Genomic DNA, 18,605 nt, shown 5'->3' on the forward strand with positions numbered 1-18,605 from the left:
TACTTTAACTGTCCAATAAAATATACTTCTCAGTAAATTACCAGAAAATGCCAATGATGTGCTATGGAATGCATAGAAAAGATGAGAATTGAAAGATCTGAAAATCCTCTGGTGCTAGTTGCTAATGGAAATTATAGGAAGACAATTTGTTGAAGATTCCCTAATTCACTGAGAGATGAATGAGAATCTTACTCTTAATAATGAATGAATTAATAAATGGAGGTATGTTTTAATACAACATGATTAATTAACATTAAAACTACTAATATTTTCAAATACTTATATTTTCAACCAAAGAGCTGAAATTTAATGTTCAATGGAAAGTAATGCTTTGGTTCAAGGTACATACAGATACTGATATTCAAATATCCAAAAAATATATTAAAAAATCACAATTAGCATGTTTTTCTTTTCCATATCAATACTTTTTTCTGATAGGAAATAAATAACATTTCAGGCAGTTATTTTTAAAGGATAGAATGCTGTGAACATGATCCAAAGGGTAAGTATGCAGATGGATACAAATGAAAAAAAAAATGGCTATATAAAGATTCACACACTTTCATGCAGATTTTCGATTTCATTATATGTGATGTACTAACATTTTTGACCTAACTTCTTTACAAAAATATCCAGTAAATTTGGGAGTAAATTCAACGCAATTCACTGAAAACAAAAACATATTGGACGTATCACACAAATACTCATCAAATACAAATGTTTATTGCTAGTTCACAAAAAATATATCACTCTAGGACAAGGATCTATTCCTTTAAAAAATAAGTGAACATATTTTTAGTACTATGGGTGTTGATAGGATTCTTTTCAGATGATTAATGTTTCACTGACATAAAACATCTAGGTAGCAACTCCACAAAGATTGCGAAAAGATGAAAAACACCAACTCAAGTATAGATAATGAGCAGATAAATTAATGAGTCCGTACCCTTTAGCAAACTTCTATTGATGCTATATTTAATGAGGTGGGCTTTGTTTAGAGAAGTCTTAAAGTCTTCTTTAAACCCTGAATTATTTGTGCAACGATTCCTTTGCAATAAATTACAATTCCAAATCACACCTGGATCACTACGACTTTTTTCCAGTTGACTTTTTCTTCTTCCCCCCAGATGATGACTCTCCCACCTCTCCGAATGAGTATTTGTTCTTCAATGATTCTCGAATGAGCAGGCCCCTAACCAGCCGCACCCAATTCCCATACACCCTCTTCTCCCGTTTCTCTCTCTGTCTCTTTTCCTGTTCCTCTTGTTCCTAAACGAAAAGAAAAATTCCATGCAATAATAATAATGCTATATTTGCCATGTTAAGGCCATTTTATACAGGGCTGTCATGGTGTAATTTGGCATATGTACAATGGCACAGTCAAAATTGAGCGGTGTAAAGCGGAGAATTGCTAGAACGCATACAAGAATGCATGGATGCGAGATGGCAAAATAGCCCCTGCTCTAAATCCAAGCTCGCAATCTTGCAATTTCAAAAATGTTTTCTGAGCTAACCTACACAATGAATTGCGCTGTGTAGATATATGGCATTTCAAAAAAAAAGAGAGGGCAGGAAAACAAAACAAGATCATGAAAAAAAGTTTATCAATAAAGATGGAATAATCAATTGAATGCACAAAGCAATCTATATATATAAAAGAAAGTCGAAAATCGTGTTAGTTAGAACACTTATAACTCGAAAACGGCTGCACCGATTTCAATGAGATTTGGTTCTTTGGATTCGTCTCAGGCGGGGTTAACATATAGGCCATTAAAAAAAGGATAATTTCACCAAAAAAATTCATCTCTTTCCTATGGACATGCTTTTAGGAGTTATAGTAACACAACAATTGATAAGTCGGTCAAAACTTCAAATTAAATAATTTGCTTTGTTTTTACCACTTTAATAACTGAATTTAGTAACAATATAACATTTTAATTACAAAATATATTCAAAATATTAATTAAATTGAAATTACATTTTAAAAATTTAATTCGAGCTGATTGTAAGCCCAGCCGTGGCCCAGCTCGAGTTGACACTTCACTACCGTGTTTGTAAACAAATCTCCAAGCAATTGTTGACAAACGGTAATGTCCGTGTTCCGAATCAAAGATGGTTGATTTAGCGAGCAAGAACGAAGATGTGGATGACTAAAACGAGGTAAATTCAAATAGTTCGTACTCTGCATGGATTCGAATCTTTTAAATGTGTAACAAACGAAGACGAAATCACCAACTATCTATCTGTATATTTTAAGTCCTTGGACATACCTGGCTTACCAAGGCACGATTTACAGAAAAATGTAGTTTCTGTGCTCATGATCTTTCGAAGCCTAAACCAACCATAACTATCCAACGGAACGTGTGTGATCATGAAAAAATTGGTGATGAATGTGATTCACGCAACTTTACTCAAAGGAAAATTCAAAGGTTAGGAAGTCCTCATTCCGTAGATTCCATGATCTCAACTCATATGCCCTTTTGAGCTTAAACGTATCCAATTTCAAATTCGTTATGCATTCGTGATAACGATAAAAAATCGCATGGTCATTCTTTCAGTTTTTGTGTTGTTTGTGATCATGTGCTAATGAAAACCCATGATTTTCTCATGGTCAATTTAGCGTGCTATGTTCAAGAGTCGATAAACCATCCTCTGTATTTCTTCCTTCGCTTCAAGTGCGTAGCTAGGATAGGGAGTTTTGGGCGCAGCTAATACCACGGGTCTGTAGGGTATAGAAAACTCGCTAAGGTAAGCGGGAAGTGTGGGGGCACTTCCCTCAGACATTTTTTAAGATAAATGGTTCAAAATAGTGGGTTTTGTGGCTGTGTGAATAGTTAAATATGTTTTGTTTGTTAGTCATCCGTCCCCCTAATATTAATAACAAAATCTTTCATAAAAAAATTCTCTAAGCTCTTGGGGGGGGGGGGTTTATCCCCCAAAGCCTCCCCTCGCTGCGTCACTGCTTTGCTTCGCTATATTTATTTAGCTTCATCCGCTTCATCTTGCGCCTGATACAAAACAAAAACTGTTGTTTATCAGAAGGTGGTTGACGCAAGACATTAAACCCGAATGTGTAGGGCTCACCGTGGTGCGTTTACGCATGCAGTACGTTTGCGCAGTGCATTTTTTCCAAATAGAGATACTAAAACTGGCGCGCCTTAAGTCATTTAATGCGAATGCTGCTTCATAGGGGCTTTTCTTGCACGATTTTGAGCATCAGTCAAGCGTCGGTCTGGGGTTGTGTCAACCTGCCCTCTGAAAGGGCCAAGTGTATGCAACAGACTTGGACCTAAAAACATTTTTTTACAGCTAATAACGCAAATAGCCAACAACTGAATGCGTATAATTTTTATTCCATAAACTGCTTTATTAAACCACAATGCCCAAAATTTCTTAAGCCAAAACGTAAGAAAATTTGTTGAAAAAAATCCGCGTAAACGTGCTCCGATCCACCCCATGTAGATTCAATAAAGAAAATGTCTTTCTGACAAGCAATTTTGGTACTCATTTACATATTTTTATTGAATTTGTATCCTTATTTTATTATAATAAATTAAACATGGTTAAAAACGATACAGCCGCTCTTGATTTATAAATGGTGTAAGTAAACTGTAAGTTCATTTATTGTTAGGCGGTACGAAGTTCGCCGGGTCAGCTAGTATCTTTAATAAATTGATAAAACATTGTCAATGTCAATTTAAGAGGTAAATAATAAACTCACTATCAAATCACAGAAAAATTTACATAAGTGATAAAAACTTTCATGAAAAGAAGGTAATTGTTTATAAGTATGACTATGAGTACGGAAAATTGTGAGAGACAAGAAATTTTGATGAAGTATGTTTTATTGCGATGATTCCTAAAAGAAATGTTCATACGAACTTTGTTATTATGAACCTCCAGTTTTTCAGTCCGGTGAATTTCGTAATAATACTGCCTACTGCATATATTGGATGATAAAAATAATGAATTACATATTAATTGATGTATAAAATTTAATTCATGCATAAATGAAAGGGAATGCCCCTAAACGTGAATAAAAGAGAGCAGTTCAAGGCAGAAGAGCAGACAGATCTGGATGATTTGAAAATGCTTCTTTCAAACCTATCTTACATAGAGAATACTTTAAAAAGAGTAATGGTAAGAAAGGAAGCACATGCTGACAATTCTGAGATCTATAAAAAAATTAATGAAATTAGGAAGAATAAATCAGTTGGGTCAGATGGCATATCAATTGATTTACTCAAATGGGAGCCCGTGAAATTTCAAAATACAGCTGAGGTCCTCAAATCTGCATTCCAGAAACCCGGTGTAGAATAGGCACTTTTTTAGACGTCATGGAGGTGATAGTATACACGCAGAAACGATTTAATATATTTTTATTGCTCAGTATTGCCGATACACAGAGACAAGCATTCAGGTGCAGCAGTGAGGGGCGTAGCAGGTGGTGTGTCGACGCCTGGGCACACAACTCCTTGACGAGTGACTCCCCTGGGACCTGCGCGTATCAGTTTGTCACTGTTTTTCCAAAAAGTTCTTTAATTGGCTGCAGAGGGCGCATGATGTGCCATTGTGAGACGGAATACCTCCAACCATTATAGCGTGCGATGCAATACTGCCACACCGGAAACCAGAAATCCGGAATTTTTGAAAATTCCTCTGTGTAGTGTTTTGACTTGCCACCTCTTGGGACCACTCTCCTAGCACTTGTATAAGACACTAATCCCACCGATTTTAGAATATGCATCACTAGAGAGGGAACCGTATGAAAAGGGACAAACAGAATCGATTGAGAAGGTGCAAAGAAAGGCAGCAAAGTACATACTTAGTGGGGAAGCATAAAAAGACCGAAAGTGTCCCTAAAATGCTGCAAGTACTGGGATGGGACTCACTAGGACGGAGAAGAAAAATAAATAGGCTTTGCTCACTCTCCTGCATACTTACAGGGGAAAAGGCATAGGGGGAACTATGAGATAAGATTAAAAACCCCAGATATATAGATAAGAAAGATCACCAATAAAAGATGAAATCGTGGCCTCAAAGGACTAACGTAAAAACGTTTTCATATCTCAACAGGACTATTAATGAATGCAATACACTCCCTGCAGAGCTGTTTCACCCCTATCCTAGCAACATAAAGATTTTCGAGAAGAAGTGTAAAAAATTTATCTTGGAAAATTAATTTCATTACTTACTTCAAATGTTTGATTTCACTGATATAGTTTCATTTTGGTGATGAATTTTCATTTATTCATTTTCATTACATATTAACTGTTACCACCTGGCAAATAGCCAACTTGTAACTTGCATAATATAATATTAATAAAATAATAATAATACCTGATTCCATGCATCAATCACAATTTCCTTGAACTCCTCACAAACAATGAAGCCATCGAAGGTAGGGTGACTTCCCCCACTGTGGAAGTCAAACCCAACCACAGCTGGAGCACAATCTATCTGTAGCTTTTTGGCGACTCTGTTCAGCCCAGGCACTTCAAAAGAAGCAGAAAAGAATAACTTTTTTAAAATTTGGTTGATATTGTTATACCATGCTTATGATATCAGGCAATGGAGGTTCCAGGATAGGGACAAGGGGGGGGGGGGCTCAGTGGGGATCTACCAGCAGTAGTGGGGGTTCGAACAAAATTACAATTCTATCTAGTGTAAATTGGATGCCCAAGGGGGGGGCTATAGCCCCCTAAGCCCCCCCCTCCTATAGATCCGCCACTGATATCAGGCAATAAGAAACAGTATGCTACAGTACCAAAAATTTCCCTCAAGCTATCATTTATGTTGAATTGATTACTGACATGATCCATCATCAATATAGTCTAAAGATGTGCTAACATTATCTTTCAACTCACATCCAGTTGAGCTAAAACAATAAGTTACAATACTATATTTTCTGTTCTTAGCAAAAATAACATTGTAGAGTTTAATAAACCTTTCTCTGCCATGGGAGAAGATAATTTTGAGCCTATGTTGTAGTGTGGGAACAACTTGCACCATGTGTCAGCAGTTGGCTGCTTGTTGACGCAGTGGCATAACAAATGTATGGGTTTTTGTGTTACTTGTAAATAAAGGATTATAAGTTCACGTTTAGCTCTAATTAAATTTTAAACCAAGATCTACCATTATGTTTGGCATAGTTTATGAAGAGGGGAGTAAGGAAAAATTTAAATACCTTCAATAAAAGTCCTAGAAATGAGAGCTACTTCTAAAAAATGACTGCAAAATAATTGACCTCAAACACACACCTTCATGGTCAACCCAAGGGGAAGTGGGCCTAGATAATTTAAACCATCACAGCAAGTAAAAAAGGTAAGGCACTCAACTGGGTACAAGACCAAGTTGAGGAAAAATGCACTGGAGGGGATCCAAGCCCAGAGAAAGCTCCATATTAGGAAAGCAAAAAGAAAAAGTTTAAAGGACATTAGTGCCACAAGTAGCATTTCTGACGCCTGGCCCCATTGCAAAATGTTACCAGCTAAAGGTAAATGGCTCAACTTATACCTTTTTCCTTGACCTATACTCACATCGTAAGTGAACAGTCCCAGCAGGTAGCATGCAAGTCTTATATAAATCAACATTCCCATACTCATTTCGAGGCACTTTGCCATCAACAGCTGGGGGAGGTATATAGTCATCCACTTGCCAGGGCCCAAACAATTCAAGAGGTAGATCTGTTATAACTTTCCCTGACATCTATGAAAAGGATAAAATTAGGAATCAGTTTACTAGATATTTAGATAAAATCATTCATCATCATTTTAAAAGCAGTTGAAAAAACAAGCATAAATATGAGTGAAAATCAGACCCAGTTCATTCACTATTGAACAGGTAAGTGGTTGAAATTATATGGTGTGCAAATAGATACGTACATGGAATGAAGATACATGGATATTTGCAAAATTAAATTTATATGTAATAGATTATCTTGACACAAAGGAGGACACAATATTAATATGTATAATACTGTAAAAGAGGAAATATTACTCATATGAGTACTGTAATCTCTTAATTATCTGTCAGATTAAATCTTACTGAATTATCTCCACATGATTTTTGTATATTAATGGTTATGCACAAGGTTTTTTAATGTCCCTCAAATTTCTCTCTTCAAAAATAGCCACTTTCCAATCTTGATGACAACAAATGTATCATGTTTTCTTTACATGCTTTAACACTAGAACCGCTGAACTTTCCAACCCCACCAAAACCGCGGCATGGGACTTTCTTGTCCCATTGACAAAATACGTTGATCCTGTCATGTTCAAGAATAATTGATGGTTTTTTTGTGGTTTGTGTGAACAAAACACGTGTTTAGGTAATGTTTAAAACGCTTTATTAAGTATAACTAGGAATACAGTAAACTTTTCAAGGAGCGACACAGTACTGCTGCAAGGCGAAGAGTGTTGGTTGCAAGCTCAGACCTGCCGGCGCTGCGTGAGTAGGCGGCCGGCGCAGTGCACAGATTATTCCCTTCTGCGCTTCTAACTGGCAGAATAACGGTATCTGTGCATCGATCCCCTTCGTAATAAACTGTTATTATGTTAAATACAAAATAAGTGCACAAAAAACACTGAAATTGTATGTTTTCCCCATATGGGACAAAAAAGTCCCATCCCGCGGTTCTAGGTAAATCGTTGTTTTTCTCGTGAACCAAACATCGTACAATATAATCAATATGACCATTCGAAAGAGCATAAAAAATGAGTAAAAGTCAGTACATTTCAAAGGGATCAAACCACTAGTACATGAATGGCAAACATTTGCAAAGGGCGATGGGACAAAAAAGTCCCGTCCGCGGTTCTAGTGTTAATCCACTTTGTTTTGCAACATCATACTCACTCTATCATATTTAGGCCTGGCTTTCACTATTTTATATGGCTTTTCTCCTAGTCGAACCAGCTTTGCCTCTTTTATCCATGTCTCCCTGGAGTGCAGCTGATGAACACAATCACGAGAATACACAGGCTCACCGCGAATGAATCCCAAAGTTGGGGCATCCGGGGGATATATTGCTTCAAACTTGAGCAAGTGACGTTTCAGGGCATACAATGGGTGATTTTTGTACCTAAAGACAGAAAAAAATCATCATTGAGCATTGATAGAAAAACAATTCCAATCTCTGAAAAAAAAACCAACCTACAATACAACTATTCTCTAAGGAGCCAAGCATCCACAAAATTCTTAAAAGTACGTAATCTCCCTCAAACTCTTGTCTTAAAATTAAGGTAAAGTATTTAATATCTTTTATGGATTACTAAAGAAATTAGTTAGACGTGACAACATGGAACCACTCAATAGTGGAAATTAAGAGTTATTTAGTTCATAATGCTACAATACCAATATTTATTTGTTGAGATCAGAGTTGCTAAACATTTTCAATTAAGAGTTCATCTGTAACTATGAATTAAATTGGAGCACAAAACACAATGTAATACATACAGACATGTAAACTTTATTCAGTAAATATTGAGAAAGTTGAATACTATCCCAGATTCAATATTTTCTGATGATGATGTGATAATGGTTGAGCCCAGGAGGTACATATGTAATACATTCATTTTTTAAATAGAGAAAAATTGCTTTTTATGAGTGCAATGTACGTACTGCATGCATTCATGCGTGGGAATAATCGCTGTGGCCACCTCTCCCTATACTCTCTCAATTCCCATACCACATAGCACAGGAAGTAGACCTTTCCTCGAGTAGGCTTTCCCATGTCCATTCCGGCAGTGATTTTGACATGACACCATCACCTGGACTACCTTCAGTCTGGCTCCTACCCTTCAACCTATCAGGCATGGGAGCCCCCACCAGAAATGATTAAGAGAATATTTGAAGAACTTGCTAAAGAACTTATTTAGACTTGCGTACATGGAACCTGTACAGTGGAAATTAAGAATTATTCACTTCATTATGCTCCAATACCTAGATTTATTTTTTTCACATTAAATTTTATGTGAGCATGGGTTTATCACATAGTGACATTTTCAAATGGTAAAGATGAGTCTGCAATAGACAGAAAATATCATAGCATAGGTCTTTATGCCAGCTAAACATTTTCAATTTTCAAGATGCCAGGGAGTATGCTGGTGTTGAAATGCACACGACGGGAGATTATGCCATGAGAGGTGAAACGCCGCAAGTGACAGGAGACAGCAAGGGGAGGTGGAAGGGGGAAAGGTCGGGGAACAGGGGACTGTCCTCAGGGAGTCTCAAGGATGCTGTGTAGCTGTATGGACTTGTGTTATGGAGATGAGTTTACGGAATAAACTGATTGAAACCAAGTATGACTTACCGTATATCTCCGAATATAGTCCCCCCTTTTTTTCCAAAAATGGCCGCGGAAAAGTAAGGGGGGGGGACTATAATCGAGTGTAATCCAATTTAGCATACTAAAGGTGACCATAAAGTAATAAATAACGGCATAATGGCTAATGTTCTCGTAGTCTTTCTATTTGAGTATATTTATGAGGATTATAATCGGAGATATTAGTAAATACTGCCACGTTTTACCGGAAATTAAGACAATTTTTACCACAAATGTTGTACAGATACGATTATTCCGATTCAAATAGCATATCGAATATGCGTTTTCACGGAATCCATCGGGTAGCCGCTAATTTTTCTTGGAAAAGTATTGTTAGAATAATTCAATCGACACTATGATCACTTAATGACGCAAAACAGTAAATAATTAAAATGAAAACTAAACACACACTATCATTACATTAATCGAACACTAGAATTGAATCAAAAGTATATGTACCCGTCGCTTATTTAATAACTACACGATTTAAATAATTGCGAAAAATAAACAGATAAAGTGAACCTTTCGTGACGATTTAGCATTTCATTGCGTCCGTAGCTACTATACGTCCGTGCGGTTCGTGTTTACAACCACTGCCTTTACCGCCTTCACAGAACAAGAATGCGCAATAGGTGATGCATTTGTTTCTGAAAAGGCGCAATAATCGACGACTTTAAACCAGAAGCGCCGGCATTACTGCATTTGATCGAAATACAGCGACTCAGCATCGAAAGTGTAATCAATTTATTGAGGAATATCTTCAATTCGTCAGGGTAAATAGGATCGATAAATTACGTCGCATAACGTTTCGCAATTATTTCCGCGATATTTCCTTTATTAAAAATAATTTTACGTTCAACAGTGAGGTGATGGATCAAGTAGAAAGATGAGGATCAATCCTGCCGCAGATTAGAGGCCTTCAAAGACGGAGTTTCGATGCCAATTTAAAAATAGCCGTTGCAGAATACGCCGTAAATCATAGTATTTACAGCGCTAGCAAAGCGCTAATACACCGCGGAAGTCATTTCGGGGGTCTCGATGCGGCAGATTCAAAGAATTAGAGGAAAATATCGTCGAATTTGTGCGCAAATGCAGAGCAGAAGCTCTTTGTGTAACTTATGCAATGATTCGCGACGAGGCATTGAAAATTGATATAATTTTTTTTCAGTTTTAATGTTTGTTGGAAAAAGTTTATTTCTTAATTTTATTACTTTGATATTTGTAAGTCCTGTAGTTTAATTGTTTTGCTTAGCAGGCATTTGATAGCAATATTTTTATAATATTTATAATTTATTTAACACAATTTTATTTAGATTTCCTAAATTCTTCAGGTCACTTGGATTTGTGATGACTTGATGGGTGTGTTGCACTGGATCTAAGGAAGTTTCAGGGCCAAATGCAATAATGTTTATGGGCTTTAAGTTAAAGCTTATATATTGACATTGTCTGTAGTCATTTGGAAATCAAAAATATTAATAATTTGTGAAGGTTTAAAAAATACAATAGCCTTACTTACTATAATAGGATATTTAAAAAAAATTTCTCATTTCTTCATTACATCTGGTTAAGGAACTATAAATTACTGATACATGCAATGGATCACAACATGTTTTAGGTATAGTTATTTTGTTGTGATGGAAAATATGTGAACAGATTTGTTCTTAATCTTCACAGAAAATAATAGTTTTTATCGAATCTAGAATCTTAACTTGCTAACCACAGAAAAATTGCCTTCCTTTACATTTTAAAATTTTTCCCAAAACTGAGGTCTCAAAATTGGGGGGGGGGACTATATTCGGGGGGGGACTATATTCGGAGATATACGGTAATCTTTACTGACTTTCCCAAACCCCATCCGGCCGAATATACAGGGTGTTTCAGGAAGAATCAGCAATACTTCAGGAGGTCTTTGAGCTTAATCAAACGAGAGATTTGAGCGAGTATCAAAAATATGATTGTGCAATCTCACCCATTTTGACATTAATTGTTTCAGGCAATTATAATCACACATTTTTAATGGCGACCGTTATCAATGCATTTTGTATTATCGTCTCGTCTTCACCTTAAGATAATACAAAATACATATTTAAAAATTGGTAAGTATTAGTAGAAAATTGTCAATGGCTTTTAGTTTATTAATAACCCATCCTGGCACGGAACAATTTTTCGTCCACTCATCGTAATATTCAACAGCAACATCAGAATGAAACAACAATGGCCATGTTATCAAGTAGAAAACGAATTATATGACAAGTGAATAGCCATACGAAAAAAATACTAATTTCATTCAGAAAGAGACTTGAGCTCCTGCTATTTAGTTTTCTACATATAAAGCAAAAGTAATGTAAAAATTGGAAATTCCTTACGCATGAATTTGGGGGAGGAGAGGGATTCTACATGATGTTTCCCGATTTATTTTCCATATTCAGTGTCATGCAGTTACTTTCCAGAAAAATACTTACAGTGAAATAGCTCCTTAAGTTAACAGCCAGTTAGCCAGCCAGCAACTTATTTGAGACAATAACCCAAAATTTAAATATTAGGGAGTATTTGCAAAGTAGGGAGTAAAGAGGGGGGGAGGTAGAAAATGGATTAGAGAGTTTGATGCAAGCACATTATAGGCCATTTTAACCCATTCCTCTCTCTTGTGTGCAAAAATAAGCATATGCGGAATCCCTAAATTTATCTCAATTGTTAGGGGTATTACTTCAGGAGTTGGTAACACTGCCACAGCAGTTAAGTAACTAAAAATTACTAATTGAATTGTTTGTTTTATATTTTACCATTTAAAGACTGAGCTTTGTAACAATATAACATTTAAATAGCTAAACATACGTATTACAATTATTGAAATTATATTTTAAAAATTTAATTCGAGCTAATTATATGGCCATCTTGAGTAGACACTTCACTACCGCGTTTTTAAACTAATCTCCAAGCAATAGGGTAGTTTCCTTAATCAAAGAAAACGAAAGGCATTGATTGCAATTCGTTACCCACCATTAGTGTATTCATAATATACAAATTATTTCGTTTTAGAAATACCGGTTTAGACGAATGGCAATGGTCCATTTTTATCCTCATTTGAAAAGGGACAGATTGGCGCCCATGCGATGCCACTCCACGTGACATCACAGGGACCTAGTTTCTATAGGAGAAGATAGGAGTTATACATCGTCTGAGGTTACCAATGCATGCATGAGGCGCAGAGCTCAGGGAAACATGTCTTAATAATCACTTATTAAAACTGGCTAAGGTCGGAAAGTTTTTCTCGTTTGATAAGGTATTAATAATCCTTATTTAAGCCAAGCGCTACCAGCCAGCAGGGTACTCAGCTACCCGCCAGTAGCCTGCGTCATATCAGCGCTAAGCCTGGCCTCAAGGTCACCTCACAGGGCGGCAGCTGGAACCAGAAATACGTCGTACGGAGAGATTTCCCGGCATTCATACTTATGCAACGCGTTTTCGCGCGCTTGAAAATTTTCGCTTTTCATTTAATCGTGAAAAATAGATATCGTCATTTAAAAATCTAAAAGCGTAAAATACGTACTCCAGGAGTAATAGTCTTTCGATTTAGACAGTAAAAAATAATAGAAAACCACCCTATTGTTGACTATTGGTAATGTCTGTGTTCCTGTCGATTAATGAAGCAGTTTGATTTCATTTCCTCAGAATTTTCGAAAATTCGTTTCATCGGAAGGCGGCCTCAACAACAAAGTGTTCCCGAAGATGATTGATCGCCATAGAAATCACATATGGTTGATTGAGCGAGCAATTTTGACAGTCTATAATGAAGATGTGGATGACTCAAACAAAGTAAATCAGGATAAAATAGTTGGTACTCTACATTCATTCAAATCTATTGACTGTGTAACAATCAAAGACGATGTCTTGAACTATCCCCCTCAAATTTTTGAGGTACAGCACACTCCCGATTATCTGGGCTAATGATGGGGAGAGACGGCACGAATAATTCGAAAACACAGATAACCAAAACTTTCAGTTTAATGCCTTGTAATGTTCATAATTTATGTAAAACAAACAATATATTATTATTTTTGCTGTTATTCTGTTATCATAGAGTGCTTACCAGACTCATTGAGAGCTTTCTCCGCTATCTTTTTAGAGGCGATAATGTGGATGAACTCGTATTATTAATGCTCCATGTAAGGCCTGGTTTCAAAAACCACAGATTCGAGGCTGTGTGATCACCGAATCAGAAAAGTGTTTTGCACGAATGCTTCAAAACCACTGCTCGATGTCGAAAGCTACACTGTCAGGCAACACGCCATGTAGTCACGCCTCGCACAAGTTGCCCGGGTTGCAACTGTTTTGGGACGTGTATCCATGATCATGGAGCACGGTTGCGCACTGTGAGGCTTGGAAAACAGGTACACGCTGCTCCCGTGAATTCAGCCAGCGGAAGGGGATTCTAATGAAAATAATAAGCCCAGTGTGTCCTAGCATTAATGGAGTAATTCCATTTTGAGCATCAGTCAAGCATCGGTCTAGCCTTGCGCTAACTTGCCCCGCAAACGGTCCAAGTTTACTCAACAGATGTAGACCTAAACACATTTTTTTTACAGTTCATAACACAAATAGCCAACAACTGAATTTATATAATTTTGATATTATTAACTGTTTTATAAAACAACAATGTCCAACATTTCTTAAGTTAAAACATCAAAATTAGAAAGTTCATTAAAAAAATTTGCGTAAACATGCTCCGATCCACCCTATGTAGATTCAATAAAGAAAATGTCTTTCTGACAAGCAATTTTGATACTTATTACGTAGCTGTATTGGATTTGTTTCCTTATTTTATTATAATTAGTCAAATATGATTAAAAATGGTACAGCCGCTCTTGATTTATAAATGGTGTAACTAAACTGTTCATTGATTGCTAGGCAGTACGAAGTTCGCCAGGTCAGCTAGTATTACATACAAAACTAAATATTTTAAACTACTTAAGTACCGCACAACAATTATTATTTACTACCAATTTATACAATGCTGTGTATTATCTAGACATTTGGTACCTCTTCAATATGCTCTAACAAACCACACCTCTTTTCTTTGCTATTTGCATCTTTCTGTCTAAAATAAGCAATACCATGACATCCACTCTCCTACTTTTCAGAAAAAATGAACAAAAGCCTGGCTACTCCTTCTCCAGGGGTGCTTATTTGATTCTTGAACATCCCTGTACTTACTCATTGATACTGGATGGAAGGGGCCTGGACTCCAATTCTTCATCCATTTCTTCCTCCTCACGGCGATCAAATGCATTTCTTGGCGGCTTGAATGGAGCAATGGCACGATTCCACCATCTCTCGTCCACACGCTTCTTCTGGGTCACAGAGAGCCACTGGGGGCAATATCTACGGGTGACATCCTTCAAGCACAAGTCATTTCCAAAAGCCAAAATGTACAATACGGGTGATGTTGCCTTGGCCTGAAAAAGAGCAAATAAACTGCACCTAGAACCACATGAAACTCACCACCAAAGATGGTTCCTTACTTTTATGCAAAGCTCTCATACCAATGATGATGAAAATGTTAATGTGTGATCCAGAAAATCCAGCCAATGGAGGACAATGTGTAAATTATACCACCTGCAGTGCACATATCACCGAACACAATACATACATACATATTAGCTTCACATGACAATTTATAGGGACATATCTTAAGTGTTAAGCCAGGAATACCTATACATCTGTTCTAATAAAAAATGAGACAATAGAGGACATATTCCCTGATTTATGTGCATTTATCTTCCTACAAGAGGCGTCTCTAGAGGCCTGTTTACACGGTACATTAACACGTACGGGTTAATGTCTAAATGTATGAACGCGAGAATGAACGCCAAAATGCACCGTGTCACCACCCAACTTGTGCAAATGCATGCACAGAAAATAGAACCTGTTCTAATTTGGTTCATGCATTCGTACATGTTCCGTTCTGGTCCACAAAAATCATTCACGCAAACGTACATTAACTCGTACGTGTTAATGTATCGTGTAAACAGGCCTTAGGACTTTCTGCATGAACAGAAATTTTAGCAATAATAGTAATATACACTTGCTTCAGCAGCTCAGATTTTTCTTTTGAATTGATGCTGTGACATCAATTCTTGTTCTGATTGTGGTTGGGGATAAATAGATATTATATACTACTTCAAGTAGTACTGATGCCAAATAGTTCAAAGCGTGAGCGGCAGATAAAGGGGACAACATGATGGAATCAGATTAATAATTTATTGGATTGTACGTGGGAAGCCTTACTATGACAAAAATGAGTAAATACTGAGAGGCTTTTCAAAGTTTCTATTTCAAAGAAGTTTGAAGAATATCAATTAAACCCTCCATGGAAGATTTCTTGAGAACAAATTATAACTCAAAGAGGTATTCTAGAAAATTTCCAGAGAATTTGAAGAGGTTCCCCAAGCTAATGCTATCTGATGCTAGACAGATGTTAACAACAGCAATTTGTAAAGGTCTCAAAAGTCAAATTGGAGAGAATTTGAAAGAGGGTCTAGAATACCTCTGTTGAGGTTTGCAAGAGACTCACTAGAGGTTATCTGCAACACCTAATCAGAAGGTATTGGCTAGGATTTGTAAATGCTATGAAGAGGTTTTGCAACAGTCAAATAAGAGAGGTTTTTGCAAGAAGTGTCTCTAAAACCTAAAAAAAAGAAATTTCTTTTGCCAATCCCAGAGATTTTCAAAGGAAGCACTACAAAATGATTTACCAAATATTGCACAAAAACTTAATAGGCAACTTCAATGAGTTTTCCAGGGGATTTTGATGAACAATCCTCCTGAAAACCTGAACAAATTGACTCACGATTTCCATCATTGTATCCTAGGCCTCTATTTAATTACTAAAGAAAAATGAGAATTGAACTTACATGAAGCTCCACAACGCAGTGGACTTTCCCATTCGGGACATCCACACTGATCCACTTCTCCTCCATTTCCAGGAACACTTCGGCCCAAACATCAACACCATCTCTCTTTCTTGATTTGACAGCTCCACTTTTTCCTTCGTTCTCTGACGACGAGGAGAGTACCTTCCTGTCCTTCTCCTTCACTGTTATCCCCTTCGTCTTCTTCACGGTCAAAACCTCAGGCTCAAAATCGCTATCGCCCTCGGAGGGATTCTTTCTTCCTTTTCCTGATTTAGCCGCCGTATCGGATCCCTTAACGGACTTCCCTTTGGATGGTCTATTTTTTTGCCCCCTCTTCGTTTTGGACTCAACCTCTTCTTCAGACTCGGATGAGTCCGAATATCGGTTGACTTTCTTATTTTTGCAGCTTCGAGATTTAGTGGATGCCCCAGCCTTCTCTCCCGGTCTCGATGACGACGATTTCCCCTTCTCTGAGTTCTTGTCCGATGGTGCAGCCTTCGGGAGAGGTTTATCGCTCGTGATACGCTTCTTCTCGTCTGATTTTCGCCCGGGAACGTTACCTTTTCCTTCAGATTTGGGTGTCTTCTTAGAAACGGTCTTTGAGGTAGATGGGCCTTCTTCCGCAACGGTGGTCCCAGTGCCGCTAGAGGACTTCGCAGAGGGCCCGGTTTTTCCGTCAGTGGACTTCCTTGGAGCTATGCTACACAGTTCGTGGCTAGGGGGTTTGAGGGGCGCAGGTTGGAGGGAAAGAACAAGCCTAGCTTTAATGCCTAACGACCTCATCGCACACACGAACATGAGGACTTGATCTTTCACAGAACGAGCCTTCCTCTCGTGGAACTGGACCTCGAGAGATGTCTCCAATGGGATATTTGGCGGCGACTCCTTGGGGACAACAACGGGCACAGCCTTTCGAAACCAATTAACCACCTTCTCCAAGTAATCTAAGTCTGTCCTGCTTGGTGGATAACAATGGTTCGAAGGAAGGAGGGAAAGTGCTACACCCATTAAGTTCTGGGAGTTCAAGATAGAATTGAGCCACCGGCCGTGGGCGATCCAGCACAAAAGGTGAACCTTGTGAATGAGTACCTGAATACCGCGCTTCGTGCGGTTCAATCGCCGCTTGAGGCACGCCTCCAAGTCTATACCTTTCTTCTTCCTGCGATAAAACAATTCCGGCGCGTCGAGAGTGATTTGGACTCCTTCTTTGGGAATAACGTGAGGTTTTTCATCTTTCTTGACATCCGCGTCTCCGGTGACTTCTTCCCAGTCTCCTTCCTCGTCACTTTCGCTCTCTGTTGACGCCTCCATTTCATCCATGTCAACTACCGATGGCCCCTTACAACTTTCAGCAAACCTCTCACCCAAGGCTAGCAGTTGGGTCACATCCATTTTCGTGACGTCCACCGTGGGCTTTTCGGTGCTCTCGGATTTTTCCGTAGCCTTAGCCCGTGAAGAACTTCTACCGCCGGATTTCTTCTTAGTAACATCCTTGGCGGTTCTCGGCCTCTTCCCTTCTTTCGTCGTAAGTTTCTGTCCACGTCTTCTTTTACCATCATTATCCACTTCAGCTTTCACAGGGGTCTCCAATTTAACTTTCGATTCCGCAGGCTCAACGTTAATCTCCGAATCTCGTTCTTTCGATTGCAATGCGGCAGGTAGAACGTCTTCGAAGTCTGAGTCCTCAGACTCGCTCAGGCGACCAACATCGGCTAATATGTTGTCCTCAATGGCAGCAAAGTCATACTCTTCCTTGATTTTTAATTCTTCCATTTCAATGCGTGACAGATCAGGCTTTTCAAACTCATTGGATGAACTATCTGAGGATTCATAACCATCCATCACACCCAGTGGAGGTTTGTCTGCTTCCTCATCACCCATATTCTCTCTTGATTGAGATTCTTCGGAAACCAAAGACGCTTTAGTTATGTTTTTTGCAGACAGCCTTTTCCTTTTACTAACAATTTCAGATGCTGAGGTCTCTGCACAACTACTAACCTCGCGTTTAGTGGACAATCCATTTTCTATGACACGTTTACTCCTCCTCATTTTTGCAGTAGTGACACTCAATACACTCGTAAATGAATCTAATTAATTCTTACTCCTGTTTTCCTAGGTAAAATATGCTTACCATGAGAGGATCTCAGCTTAGTTCTCAAACAAAAACACAAACCGGAACCGAACAACTTACATTCGCCCATTATGGCTCACATAGATTGCTGCATCGCACTACTCCGCGGCAATGCACGCGAGATAAATTTCTGTCTTAGGTATCACATCTACTTGCATTACCGAGGAATAACAAAGTCACCGAAATAAGCACGCTGTATTATTGACAAACATTACCCACGATCTGTTACGTAATTCCG

At 38.0% G+C, this 18,605-nt stretch overlaps 1 protein-coding gene across 1 annotated transcript; it reads right to left on the minus strand.

The window, feature by feature from the left end:
* Positions 1-266: 266 nt before the first annotated feature.
* Positions 267-18,605, minus strand: LOC124162159 (DNA repair protein complementing XP-C cells homolog). Its single transcript, XM_046538579.1, has 6 exons — positions 16,237-18,605; positions 14,537-14,778; positions 7,855-8,080; positions 6,540-6,708; positions 5,341-5,495; positions 267-1,269 (listed from the first exon to the last, which is right to left on the minus strand). Exons 1-6 carry the CDS (start codon positions 18,283-18,285, stop codon positions 1,087-1,089), a joined length of 3,024 nt encoding a protein of 1,007 aa, XP_046394535.1. The 5' UTR covers positions 18,286-18,605; the 3' UTR covers positions 267-1,086.

This window comes from Ischnura elegans, chromosome 7 (assembly GCF_921293095.1).
Source record: "Ischnura elegans chromosome 7, ioIscEleg1.1, whole genome shotgun sequence".
Lineage (NCBI taxonomy): Eukaryota > Metazoa > Arthropoda > Insecta > Odonata > Coenagrionidae > Ischnura > Ischnura elegans.

Coding starts and splice junctions, on each gene's coding strand:
- LOC124162159 (XM_046538579.1), bottom strand. CDS start 18,285: ATGAGGAGGAGTAAACGTGTCATAGAAAATGGATTGTCCACTAAACGC. Junction 14,779..16,236: donor ACTGCGTTGTGGAGCTTCAT/GTAAGTTCAATT, acceptor GCTCTTTTTCAG/GCCAAGGCAACATCACCCGT. Junction 8,081..14,536: donor CTTCCATCCAGTATCAATGA/GTAAGTACAGGG, acceptor TTCTGTCTTTAG/GTACAAAAATCACCCATTGT.